At 46.4% G+C, this 14041-nt stretch overlaps 1 protein-coding gene across 4 annotated transcripts in view; it reads left to right on the top strand.

Annotated features, from left to right (window-relative positions):
* Positions 1-12135, top strand: part of Mre11 (MRE11 homolog, double strand break repair nuclease) — a 46768-nt gene extending 34633 nt beyond the window's left edge. For all 4 annotated transcript variants that reach the window (XM_052189097.1, XM_052189098.1, XM_052189099.1 and 1 more), the window contains 5 exons: positions 202-282; positions 2956-3014; positions 4186-4250; positions 7364-7439; positions 11089-12135. In XM_052189097.1, the coding sequence (XP_052045057.1) occupies positions 202-282; positions 2956-3014; positions 4186-4250; positions 7364-7439; positions 11089-11145 (338 nt within the window). In that variant the 3' untranslated portion in view covers positions 11146-12135. The remainder of the gene's footprint in view (positions 1-201; positions 283-2955; positions 3015-4185; positions 4251-7363; positions 7440-11088) is intronic.
* The last annotated feature ends 1906 nt before the right edge of the window (positions 12136-14041 follow it).

Here is a 14041-nt window from a genome sequence, read left to right as displayed (position 1 = left end):
TACATAGTGAGTCCTGTCCTTTCCATTTGCAGCTTGTGTCCGTAAGCTGTGACCGAGGACCAGTGTGACTAGGGACAGTCTGAAATCTGACCCTCAGACTCTGTTCTGTGTGCTGCTGGCTTTCTGTGCATGCTTCGTTAGTGAGTGCTCCCTTCTGCACTGTGCTGAGGAAGTTACTGACCACTGTGATTCCTCTTGCAGACACTGGGCTGGAGATCACCACTCGAGGCAGGGGCTCAAAGACCGCCTCATCAACATCTAGAAACATGTCCATCATAGATGGTGAGTACGTAGCCGTGGTGTATACACTCCTGCCCCGGAAGGCCGCACTCGCCGTGGGCCACCGTCGAGATGACAGGCTGAAATACTCTCTAGAGGTAGTTCTTCTGCTGGAGAGGCAGCTCTGCAGTAGAAGGATTGCCTTTGCCTGGGTCGAGCCCTAGGTTTGATTCCCTACACCCCTGGGAAACAAAATAAAAAACTGAAAAAGTTTTGCTATGCAACAGGGTTATTGGAGCCTTCTAAGTTTTTCAGTGGATTAACGTGTAGAGTATAGCTTCCCTTCCCTGCTGACAGATCCCAAATACAGAGAGAATGAGGCAGTGGGGTAGGGTGCCTCATAGCGTGCTCAGTGTGCATGGGGGACTGAGCTGAGCTCAGAGATCTCATGGGGAAAACAAGTGCATCCAATTCCCTGTGCGCTTCCCTGCCAGAGGCCCAGTGTGCTCTGCTCGCTGGGCTGACTGGCTACCCCAGTGCCTTGGCCCAGCCTGTGACTAGATACCCCAGTGCCTTGGCCCAGCCTGCCTCTCTCCTTCAGGGCTAATGGGTTTGTGTGAAACATTCCAGGGTGTGTACTCACCTTAATTAAAGGGACTCTCCCTGTTTCCACTGTTGTTAAGGTATCAGCTGTTAACTTTCCTTAAAGTAAGACCTCTTCTTCCCTCAGATTAGTGCTGTGGCCTTTACCTATGGTGTTGTTGGTTGTTGTTGTTGTTATACTGTTTAGGACTCATCGGGCTGTGTGGAGGTAGTGCATTGGCATTTCACAACACTCTGCTGTCCCTGTTCATCCTCTTGTCCCCTCCTCACTCCCCTTAGTCTCCTTGTTCCCTAAACATGGACTGAGTGTTTGTGTGGATTCACGAAATGTTTTTATTGTAGTAAGTTTCATGAGGGTTTCTTTTTTCTATTTTTATCTTTTCATGGTTTTTTCAATTATTTCTTTTCTTTTTTTGAGTTACAATACTTGCATAATTGTAACCTTCCCTTTCCTCTCTGCAAACCCTCCCCTGTCCCTCTCCATGTTCTTTCTAATGTTTTATTAACTGTTCAAAGCATATATCCGTAAGGTGTTTTCAGCCTGGAGGTGCTGGCTGTCAGCACCCCAAGAAGGTGCAGCGTTGGAACTATACTTCTAGATGTCCACTGTAGCGGGAGCAGGGGACAGACAAAGAAAATTAGTCAAGCCCCACACAGCACAAGATTGTTACTGTTGGGAAAGGAAGAAATCACATGCGTAGCCAGCAGCTGCTGAGATTAGGAGATAACAGCCAGATTTTTTCCACTGAAGTTATTCAGCAGAGGATGGTGACTGAGCAGAGAAAAGACACCGTATGGCCACTGCCTTCCCATGACTTCCTACCGAGTCACCGCATTCGTTTTCATGCTAGTGCCCTGTGTGTGCGAGTGCCTTCTGCCTGCCAGGCACTTGTCAAAGCAGTCTGCATTAAGCACCTCTTGATCCTTTCAACACTTGTGTGAAATATTGGCACTGTTTTCCAGGTGTGGAAAGTGACACTTGAACAAGCCAAGCAACTTGGCAGTGGCTGCTCTCTAGAAAGTCAGAGTGGGTCCAGTTCCAAAAGCAGACCTCTGACCTGCCGAGGCGTGTGGCCTTCCTGACAAAACGGTGTCTTCTGATAAAAGTCACCTACCTTCTAAGCACTCCTTCATTGCTAGCTGTCCGCTAGGGAGCAAAAGAAAGTTTCCTTGATTTCCAGGACCTCAGGATTTGGGGACCATTAGTAAGTGCTAACAGCATTCTCCGAAAGTTCTGCACACACTGTCCTTCTGTTCATGTGACCTGCTTCTCCATTAAAGAAAGTGGGGGGAGACCTGTTAGTGAGAGGGCAGACAAGACCTGGGCTTCCTGCCTTTCATCTTCCTCTCAGACATCACAAAACTGGACACAGAAACCTGAGGCGGGAAGCGGGAGCAGTGATAAAGTTGGTCTGCACAGAAAATTGCTGAAGCCTCCTGACTAGGGCATTGAGAGTCAGAGGGACACCTTGGCTGTTATCACCTTTAGCCCAATTTAGAGTGGCTTGTCTTGGAGAAGCTCTGTCTGATGCTAGCAACTGACCATGTGTAGGAGAAAGCAAACTCCGAGTAGGTGTTAGGACCTATCGCATAGTTCAATATCAAATGACAGGAAAGAGGCAGTTTAGTGAAATCTGAAGTGTCTGTAAAGCAAAATGTGAGGATTTATAGAAAGTTTTATCAGGGACTCAAGGATACATGATTTGCAGAATTCCCCTCTGGTGTGTTCTCATGTGCCCAGTGTGGCTACAAGGGAGAGGCGTGGTGGCTGGTGAGCCTCGGGAAGGCTGCTCGGCTGGGAGGGCGGAGGGTCACCGTAGCTGACATGGCTGAGTGTCAGGACTTCATCTTTCAGGCCTGTCTTATAACTATTTTAATGTGAGTGTATTTATGAGTTCTGCCTGTTACTGTCTTTGAGTGGGCTGGGAAGCCGTGAGCCTGGTGGGCAGACTGTAGACTTTAAGTGTATACAGTCTCACATCCTTTCAGATTCCAGAATAAAAGATGGTTTTCCAATTGATCACTGCAGGTTTTTGCAGGTAGGACTTTAAAGTCCTTGAGATGAGGAGGTGAATACATTTTTTTAGTTTCTTTAAGAACTATGTAACAGGAGTTTCATCTTTTTTATACCAGCTTTCAGATCTACCCGACAGCAGCCTTCCAGAAATGTAGCCACTAAGAATTACTCAGAGGTAAGAAAGTTGATTTTGATTTGATTTTAATAATGTGCTTTGTGCATCGTTAGGACTTCCTAATAGGGATGTGGTGTGGCCATCAGCATTGGTGAGAACTTGATGGCTATTCAGACTCCTAAAGCCAACAGCAAAGCTCACGGCTTCACGCTGCACATACATTAGTCTCGTGTGTCTGATAGCGCTGTAAAGGGCAGCAGTGCTGACCTGAAGGCCTGACTCAGAAACCCCGACACAGGAGGTGTAGTCCTCACGTGCTGGGAGGCGTGCTCCTTCATACTGCTGTGGACTGACGACTGAGAGGACCAGGCCCGTAACAATCCTGTTACTGATTTAACATGGGCCTTTCTACCACTTGGGATTCTGCAAGCAAATTCAAGATAGGTCTGACCTGCCGTCTCACTGTTATAATCCATGGATCTTAGGCCCAGGCCAGGACTCTTCCTGTGCTGGGCAGCCCTTGGTGAAGCTATGTCCTGAGCACTGCAGGATGCGTAGCAGAGCCCATGGCCTCGCATGATGCTTTTGGAATTTTGTCCTTGGCTTCTTCCTCATTTACACCTTAGTAGGGGAAAACATAGCACATACCTGTCAAGGGCCAAGATATAACAGACACAGAGCCTGGTGGACTGGGTAGGTGTCTGTCGGCTCTTAACTCTAAATACCTACCTCTCTGCTGCTTCCCATGTGAGCCAAGGTTTTGTTTTTTTAAATGTAACTACTAGGTGATTTTGGTAGTACAGATCGATGATGTCACACTCAGTGGGCAGAAGTCCAAAGATTACAAGTTTGAAAGTAGCCTGGGTTACTCCTGAAAAGACAAACTTGAAGTTAAAACCCTGGCAGCCTGTCACCCTCTCAGAACCTGGGAAGAAAGCCTCAGGGCAGGGCTGCACCTGCGCCGCACAAGTCACTCAGCTTCTGTGTGTTCTGGAGCTCAGGCTTGGTGGGACGTGGATAAGGGAGTAAAATTTGTAAAGGAAGAGGGGCCTTGATGGGGCTCAGGCTGCCTTTCCCTTCTTCCTCCTGCACCACTGCGCCACATGTGCTTCCAGGTCTGTGTTAACCACAGTGTTGATGTGACCTGGATACATAGCTGCATGTGTCTTCATACTGTTACTTAGTTCGTCTGTCAAGATGAGTCTATCACTTTGTTTCCTCCCTTCCATAGACCATTGAGGTGGATGAATCTGATGAAGATGACATTTTTCCTGCCAGTTCCAGGGCTGATCAAAGGTAGGCCAGTGACATCCTTTGAAAACAAAAATATAATTATGCAGAATTCTATGGCAATACATCTTTCTATGCTAGAGAGGATAAATAGAATTCTTTTCATCTAGCAATTATGTAGAGAAATGAAAAACACATATGATTCAGCATTGCTGTACAGATTTCCTCTGGAAAAACAGCCTCTGATTCATGCCCTCTTCATGAAAGATTGTCTCCCCAGTAATAGAAAACACTTTTCTTAATTCTGGATTTCAGATTTATTTTCATTGTATATTTTTCTCTGCTGTATATACACAGTGCTTTACTAAATAGAAGTACTTAGAAGTACTTATGAACTTAGGAGTACTTATATGTCTGTCTGGACTTCTTCTGGAGTACTTATGTGTGTCTGACTGGACTTCCTCTGGAGTACTCATGTGTCTGACTGGACTTCCTCTGGAGTACTTATATGTCTGACTGGACTTCCTCTGGAGTACTCATATGTCTGTCTGGACTTCCTCTGGAGTACTCATATGTCTGTGTGGACTTCCTCTGGAGTACTTATATGTCTGTCTGGACTTCCTCTGGAGTACTTATATGTCTGTCTTGACTTCCTCTGGAGTACTTATATGTGTCTGACTGGACTTCCTCTGGAGTACTTATTATGTCTGTCTGGACTTCCTCTGGAGTGCTTATTATGTCTGTCTGGACTTCCTCTGGAGTACTTATGTGTGTCTGTCTGGACTTCCTCTGGAATACTTATGTGTGTCTGTCTGGACTTCCTCTGGAATACTTATGTGTGTCTGACTGGACTTCCTCTGGAGTACTTATGTGTGTCTGACTGGACTTCCTCTGGAATACTTATGTGTCTGACTGGACTTCCTCTGGAGTACTTGTATGTCTGACTGGACTTCCTCTGGAGTGCTTATGTGTCTGACTGGACTTCCTCTGGAGTGCTTATGTGTCTGACTGGACTTCCTTTGGAGTACTTATATGTCTGTCTGCACTTCCTCTGGAATACTTATATGTCTGTCTGGACTTCCTCTGGTGTACTTATATGTCTGTCTGGACTTCCTCTGGAGTACTTGTATGTCTGTCTGGACTTCCTCTGGAGTGCTTATATGTCTGACTGGACTTCCTCTGGAGTGCTTATATGTCTGACTGGACTTCCTCTGGAGTACTCATATGTCTGACTGGACTTCCTCTGGAGTACTCATATGTCTGTCTGGACTTCCTCTGGAGTGCTTATATGTCTGACTGGACTTCTTCTGGAGTACTTATATGTCTGACTGGACTTCTTCTGGAGTGCTTATATGTCTGTCTGGACTTCCTCTGGAGTACTTATATGTCTGTCTGGACTTCCTCTGGAGTACTTATATGTCTGTCTGGACTTCCTCTGGAGTGCTCATATGTCTGACTGGACTTCCTCTGGAGTGCTTATATGTCTGACTGGACTTCCTCTGGAGTACTCATATGTCTGACTGGACTTCCTCTGGAGTACTCATATGTCTGACTGGACTTCCTCTGGAGTACTTATATGTCTGTCTGGACTTCCTCTGGAGTACTCATATGTCTGACTGGACTTCCTCTGGAATACTTATGTGTCTGGCTGGACTTCCTCTGGAGTACTTATATGTCTGTCTGGACTTCCTCTGGAGTGCTTATATGTCTGTCTGGACTTCCTCTGGAGTACTTATATGTCTGTCTGGACTTCCTCTGGAGTGCTTATATGTCTGACTGGACTTCCTCTGGAGTGCTTATATGTCTGACTGGACTTCCTCTGGAGTACTCATATGTCTGTCTGGACTTCCTCTGGAGTGCTTATATGTCTGACTGGACTTCCTCTGGAGTACTCATATGTCTGTCTGGACTTCCTCTGGAGTACTCATATGTCTGTCTGGACTTCCTCTGGAGTGCTTATATGTCTGTCTGGACTTCCTCTGTTACTTTCATGACTAATGTGAGTTTCCTCTAGAGTATTTACATGGCTGGCTAGACCTATTCTAGAGTACTTAGTGGACTTACTCTGGAGTACTTACATAGTTGACATAGACTTAATTCTGGAGTAATTGACTTACTTTGGCATATTTACTAAACCTTATTTTAAATCACTGTTTTCTTTTATATATTAATATTTTGGGCAAATACTGTTTAAATTTAATGAAAATTTCTACTTAAGAACATAATCAAGAGGGCTGGGAAGATGGCGCAGTAGGTGAGTGTACTTGGTGTTCCTGTGGGTAAACCAGGGTTTGGTTCCTAGTACCCACATGATGGCTCACAGCCATTTGTAACTTCAGTCCAAAGGGATCCATCTGGCCTCCGGGCATTGTACATACCTTGTCCAAGGATGAGTAAATTAGCTCACAACTGTGTGTAAAACGTTGTGATTCAGGCTCTTGATTGTGAGTGCTCATGGAAAAGAGCAAATGTGGGATATGACAGGAGATACTTGGAGTGCTGAGGTTGTCCCCACCCCCCTGAGCTGCCACGGCTTGAAGGGAAAGCCCTGCAGTATTTATTACAGCTGTGGGCCTGCAGTATCACAGCTGGGCCTGAAGTATCACAGCCGGGCCTGCAGTATCACAGCCGGGCCTGCAGTATCACAGCCGGGCCTGCAGTATCTCAGCCGGGCCTGCAGTATCACAGCCGGGCCTGCAGTATCTCAGCCGGGCCTGCAGTATCTCAGCCGGGCCTGCAGTATCTCAGCCGGGCCTGCATTGAGGCAGGAGTCAGCACTCAGGGGGTGCTAACACATCACACTGTGGCTTGGTGCTCAATCAGATTAGCACATAGCTCTTTAAAAAACAAATATTTCCCCATTTGACAGATGAGGAAATTTAGGTGCAGGGGGGTAGTATAGATGGATTTTTTTTTTTTAATTAGAAAATGTTTGCTATAAAAACATTCGATAACTGAGAAATAGACTATGCTGCTCTTGGGACTCAGAGAAACAGAGCCCATAGGATGCACACACACAGCATGCATGTAATCTATTGTCTCTTAGTGCACATAGATACACAGAATTGCTGCATATATGAAGGGGAGCTGCGTATTGTTTGTACCCAGTGCTTACGATAGAATTGAATGCTTGTGCGGATGCTCTCATTCGTTGTCTTCGGTTTTTCTTTCTTCCTCAGGTGGTCGGGCACAACATCTAGCAAACGGATGTCCCAGAGCCAGACAGCCAAAGGGGTGGACTTTGAATCAGATGAGGTGATCATGTCATTGTCTTTTTCTTACCTTAACTGCCTCTGAAATGTCAATGGAGACCACAGGCTAGGCCCTGCATGACCTGATAACCTTGCTGCGACCTGTAATGCTAAAGTCAGTGAGTGCCTTCAGTGCGGTTGCCTATGGCCTGCAGGATTAAAGCACGCTGTTCACACTGCTCTCACTTGTCCCATTAATGGGATCAAAGCTGGGGTTTTTAATTTTTTTTTTAATTTAGCTTCTAGCGTTCGTATTTGGAGAGTGGGGTGCTGCTAGTGTAGACGCTTTTAAGGTTAACTTGGTGAGATGTTCCCTGCATTCTGGACAGAATACTACCCCAGCACTGGTGCTCCATGAGGACAGAGTCACGGTCTCCGTGCTCCATGAGGACGGTGGTGGTCTGCACTGAGCTGTCATGGTCTCCATGTTCCATGAGGACAGTGTCACGGTCTCCGTGCTCCATGAGGACGGTGGTGGTCTGCACTGAGCTGTCACTGTCTCCGTGCTCCATGAGGACAGTGTCACGGTCTCCGTGCTCCATGAGGACGGTGGCGGTCTGCACTGAGCTGTCATGGTCTCTATAGGCAGTGGGAGGAAGTGTAGTCATGACTCGTCTGTCTGTGTTCCTCTGTTGTTTAATGAAGAGGGTCAGAGCTGTGAGACACAGGACCCTGGCCTTTCCTGTTACCTCTTGGTGGCCACTTGAACCTCTGCGGGCTTTAGAGAAGCTGTTAAACCTGTCTTCATTTTCATTTAGTTTTTATTTTTAAACAGTTATATTGTAGTCAGAACACATAACATAAAAATCACATCCAAACTATTTTAAATGTAGCTTAGTAGTATTAAATATATCCTTGTTGTAAAACAGACCTCAAGTGAGGTAACCCAGACCAGACAACGTGGCACGCACTCACTTATAAGTGGGTATTAGCTGCAAAGTCAAGGCTAACCATGCTGTAGTCCACAGACCCAGAGAGGCTCGGGAACAAGGAACACTTAAGCGGGGACACAGAATCTTTCTGGGAAGAGGAAAGAGAATGGATTTTGTGGGTGGATTGGGGCAGGTGGGGGTCAGGTGGGATGGGGGAGAGAGGGAGAGAATATGGGAGAGACAGCCGGAACTGGGGGACATTTCAGAAGTGAGCTAGTCACCTAATACAGTGGAAACTACAAGGGTGACAGTAGTAGAGACTCCTAGTAATGGGGACATAGAGCCTCAAACAGCCACCCTCTGTAACCAAGCAAGGCCTCAAGTGCAGGGATTAGAACACCAGCCCAGCCACAAAACCTCTGACCTATGCTTTGTCCTGCTTGCTGATATGCTGGGCCCAGAGCCTATTGTAATCATCACCAGAGAGACTTCGTCCAGCAGCAGCTGATGGAAGCAGATGCAGGTCCAACAGCCAAACACTAGGCAGAGCTTCGGAGTCCTGCAGAGGGGAAGGAAGAATTGGGGGACCCAGATGGATCAAGGCTCATCAGCTGACTCAGTGGGCTCACGGAGATCAGGGAGGCCCTCAGCGTGTGTGCGAGACTGTAGTTTGTGTTCTCGTGGCACTCCTAACAGTGGGAGCAGGACTGTCTCTGCCGCTTTCCTTCCTACTGGGTTGCCTTTGGTGAGGATATGTCCCTGGTCATATTGCAGCTTGTTATGCCATGTTTGGTTGATGTCCCTGGAAGGCCTGCCCTTGTCTGAGGGGAGAAGGGGAAGAGTGAATCTGGGCGAAAGGGGAAGAAGAGGCTGGAAGGGTTAGGGTTGTGATATATGAGCGGGAAAAAACTTCAAGGGCTTTCGTTTTGCAGAACCCCAAGTACGTCCCTTAAACACAGCCCGTTGTCCGTACATTGTGCCCAGCCCGACGCTCACCACTGTGCTCTCTTTTCTGTGACTGTGTGCACCTGTGTAATGGCATCTCCGTTGACTTTTGTGTGGTTGGCTTATCACACTTGCAGTGTGTCTTTGGTAGTCATCGTTGTGTGCCTCGGCTCTTGGTCAGTCGGGAGCATCTGCTGATGCCGCCATAGTCCTCATGTCCTAGCTGTGAGTTCGCAGTGCTTGCCAGCCTTGCTGCGCCTCAGGCTGTGACTTCAGTCTGTCTGCTGAGTGGTGACATGTCACGGCCAGTAGGGAGGCAGGCACATATCTGGATATGGTAGAGTTTAAAACGAGTATGCCAACGGGCGAGAGGTGGCTTGCTGGGTAAGCCTGAGGCCCTGAGACCTGGCATCTGATCCCTGTGTGCGAGTCGGGCATGGCCACACAGACCCCAGGAGCTTAGGAGCAGATGCACTTGAACAGAAAATGCAGACACACGGAAGAAAGAGAGTGCGTGTATGCTGTTTTGCATTTAACTAGAGAAGAGCCGAAGGCATGTCATGGGTTTTCCTTGAATGTCTCGAACAAGGTCTGCCTTTGACCATGAGGAAAATGGATCAGCAAAGCAGCAGAATTTGTCATTTCTCACTGGTGAACTTCATCAGACGTGGATCTGTTAAAGTCAGAAGTCTAATTAATACTAAGGGGTCGTTTGTGTTTACTAACATCTTAGTGGTAACACTTTTATAAAAGTGTTTACCTCTCTAATATAGCTATAAAGTACAGTCTGTCCAGTGCTATCTTTCATCATTATATAAGCAGGCTTTTTCTAAGGCTGTTGTTTTTGCTTTATGCCTGGGTTTGACCCCTGGGCCAGGTACGTGTACGGCTCTCAGCCACCGAGCTGTAGCTCCAGCCTTCTCCCTCTCTCCCTGGAGACAGGGCTCACTCTGTAGCTCAAACAGGCCTTGAATTGCAATCTTTCTACCTCATCTTCCCTGGAAGTTCATGAAATCCCATGAACGCCTGGGATTCCAGACTTAGCTAGTTGTTTTCATTCTCATTCAATTCTTAGTTAATGTCTGATGTTCCTATTTACTCTTACCATGCGTGTAGTCTCCATCCCATCTGAAATACTCCGTCTGCTTGTTTCTGCAAAAGCTGAAAGACAGCTTTACTCCACTCTATTCTGCATCCCCTGACGCAGTCCACTCTGTTGTGAAATGGGTGACAGGAAGCAAGAATCACGGTCCTTGGGACGTTTTCCTGCACCTTTCTTGTCCCTCAGTCTACTTTCCAAGAGGGTAGACAGTAATAGGTCTAAGTGAGGCCAGCGAGTGGCCAGACACGCAGTGGGTGAAGTGGCCTCTGCACGAGCCAGCGGCAGCCCAGGCCCTGAGACCACAAGGGAGGATAGAGGATCAGACCCTGGAAGTTGTCCTGTCACAGCACACAACTGCATGTGAGGGCACACATGAACACAGTAATACTAACACTAATAGTAATGTGAGGGAGAAACATCACGAACAGAATAGAAATGACTTGAATATTTTCTGTCCTGGCTTTCCTACACCTCGTGCTTTTATTAATAAGGTTTGTGACTAGGAAAATGTGTGCATTGTGTGTTATAGATATGTGCAGTCACACGCAAGGCTTGCCTGGCAGGTTCGTACTCTAATGCAGAGAAGTGACTTGGGCATTTATATTTCACAGTTAAAAGGAATAGGTTTTAGATAAATGTGACTTCCCTGATACCATTTTAATACTAAGAGTTTCTTTCTTGGCTCAGAGAGGATGCATGGTCACTGACATAGCATAATGTTTGTGTCATTTCAGGACGATGACGACGACCCTTTCATGAGCAGTAGTTGTCCAAGAAGAAACCGAAGATAATGTTTTTAATGGAACTTAGAAATTGTCACAATGCAGGAAGAAATCAAAGCACCACATGCTGACTTTACAGCTGAAGATGTTTTAATGGTGCCACTGACTATGGAGTCTAAAACATATGGGTTTATATTTTAAAGTATTGTTTCCTGAACGGTGACACCTTTAAGCCATTTCCTAGCCCAATGAAAAGATTGCTGCTTCTTAGCCTTTCACCTGGCTATTGGTGGGGCTGCTCTGCCATATTGAGAATGTTAATTTCCTGACATAACTGTGTTTCTTGCTCATAAGAATTTTGCTAAAATTCCATTTTTGAATGAAGATTAGAGAAACCCCTCCATTATTCATTTCTGCTTTACAATCAGAGACTCTCAGCCTTCTGTGCCACAGAGTCGATTGGAAAGCTGACGGACTTGGGTGGTATGTGCTGTAGTCATTTCCTGTATCTCCAGAAAGCAAGGCCCTCCTGTGTGTGGAGCAGCCTGAGCTCCCTGTATGTTATCTAGTGTGGATTTCAGAGCTTGCTAGAGGACCATCTCCTAGGACCAGAAGGGCCTTATATTTCAACAGTTAGTATAAGGTTTTTGTTGAGCATTTTGGTTTTGATTTTTATTCATGTTGTAGCAGAGATTCAGACCCTGTTCCCATGGGGCAGTAGTCATTTTCCTGATGACTCTGTCATTAGTGACAACCTCTTTTTCTTTCTCATATATTTGTCAGGGAGAAAAGGTTAATAGGATTTTTCTGTTTTCTTAAAAATATTGAAAAGCTTTTTTTTTGACAATGCAGCCAGCTGACCTTGTGGTTAGTTCAGGCTGACATACTGCAATACAGCTTTTTCCCAGGGTCAGGGCAAGGCCTCCTTGAGCAGCAGTACTGTACCCTGGCTTTGGTTGCTATAAACATCTCTAAAGAGATGATCCCAAAACTGACTGAAACAGCAAGTTTATATTTTCTTACTTGTTTTAGGAAGGAAATAAAAATATTATCCCTTCAGAGTTGACTTAAATAATCTCATTTCCTCTCCCACACTCTAAAAACCTCTGCTGATCTTTTAATTTTATAAGGCAAGTATGTTCAAACACTCTTTGAGAAAATCTCTATCCCTGTAGTACAACAGCATGATGTTCTTCATACTTGTAGACATCAGTGCTTGTGCTAAACAGTGTTCATGACCATCAAATCAATCCCATCTGGAACTTGCCAAGTTTTTGAAGCCCAGCACCTCACAGAACCACCAAGACTGGAAAGGGGTTTCAGTTAGGATTATAATTCAGTACTGATGAGCTGCTTAGAAGAAGCTTTGTAACTGATATGGGCAAAGGACTGTCGGAGGGGAGCATTAACAGCAGAAGGCCTGGTCCTGTGAGGTCCCTTCAGGCCTCACATTTATCACATTGAACCTGAAGTGTCCCAGGGTTCGAATGGAGAGGAAGTGTGGGGCTCTGTGGGCTGGAGTCGAGTGGGAGGTGGTACTCTCTGGTACACTGAGTGGTGCCAGCCTTAGGTGGTGCCTTGACTTGTGTGCCAGGGAGATGTTCATAGGGGAGTGACAGTGAGGACTTGGTTTAAAGTCCCTGACAGGCTCCTGGAAAGGTCAGTGAGGCCTTCCCGCCATTAAAAGACCCCAGCTAGAGTATAAAATGCTGAGAGCTGCTGGGGGAGTGAGTCCCGGGCGGTGTGAAAGCAACCATTGTATCGCACGCAGCACGCCCTAGCAGTATGGGAGTATGTCCCGACCCGCAGGACAATCAACAGGGTCCCTGGACCACCTAGGAGAGGACTAGAGACAAGAAAGACACAAAAGAACTGGACAGCAAGTCTGTATTCTGATCAAGCTGTCAATCTTTAATTTTCACACAAGGCATTATATAGGCAAGCAAGCAGGTGTGGAGACGGGTGAAGGGGAAAACATTGTCTCCAGAGAACAGTCTCTCAGGGGCAAGCACTGTGTTTAAGCATTTTCTCTAGGAAGTAGTCTCTCAGAATTTTCTCTTAGAATCTCATGACAAAGCTGGCTTGGGCTTCCAGGAAGCTGGCAAACTAAAATGATCACGAGGAGGTGAAGTGGAAAGAGATTGTTATAGTAACCTAACTGCAGGTGAGCTCTGTTTGTTCTAACTAACATAAGCTCTATATGTGCTGACCAACTTGGTATTTGCAACCCTGAGAGCTAATATTTCTTCTTCTAATGGCAGTCTTGAGCATGTGAGAGGGCCGGAGGGAGGAGGTTTTGCGATCTAAGTGAGAATGGCTCCTTACAGGAGTACAAAGGGGAATGCTATTGATTGAAGGTCATTGTGTAATCATCTGTACCACAAAGTTTTTTGGAGTTTGTTTAGATGCAGCAAATCTGGCATTAGTTCTTTGGTGGCAGTTTTCAGGCCAGTGGGTGTCAGCTGGTTGAAGTCTTGTGACCTGGAACAAGTTGTTCTTCAGGGACAGGTTTCTGAGGGGAAGTGCCACAGGTTCAGAAAATAAAGAAGATAGGAATGCTGGGCTCAGGAAGTCTTGCACAGACTTGTCTGTCTTTATGCCAGGCAAGTTCTTCAGAAGTACAACATCTTACATAGAGTGCGTTGTGGGAAAATAGGACATAAGCAGAAAGCTACCGTACAATGGGGTGAAATCAGCAGGAAGCCAATCAAGCCATGCTGCACAAAGGAACCATGGGGTATCTCCAGGGCATCGTAGACTGAGCACACAGTGCCCTTGGGACTGATGAATTCGGTCTCTTCAGGGGGAAAAGATAAGTTCTCAGGAACCAAAATCTTACCTCCATCAAGGCCTTAGCTCCAGCCCAGACCTTGCCAAGTGTGCCTTGGGTGAGGACACAGATCCGAGCTCCCTTTGTCCTCTCATGGGGCATCTTGAGAATGCCTTGCATGGGCCTGGCTCCCAA

This window comes from Apodemus sylvaticus, chromosome 7 (assembly GCF_947179515.1).
Source record: "Apodemus sylvaticus chromosome 7, mApoSyl1.1, whole genome shotgun sequence".
In the NCBI taxonomy this organism is placed as follows: Eukaryota; Metazoa; Chordata; class Mammalia; order Rodentia; family Muridae; genus Apodemus; species Apodemus sylvaticus.
The sequence above is the reverse complement of the archived record's forward strand: the minus strand, read 5'-3'. Positions and strand labels throughout refer to the sequence as shown.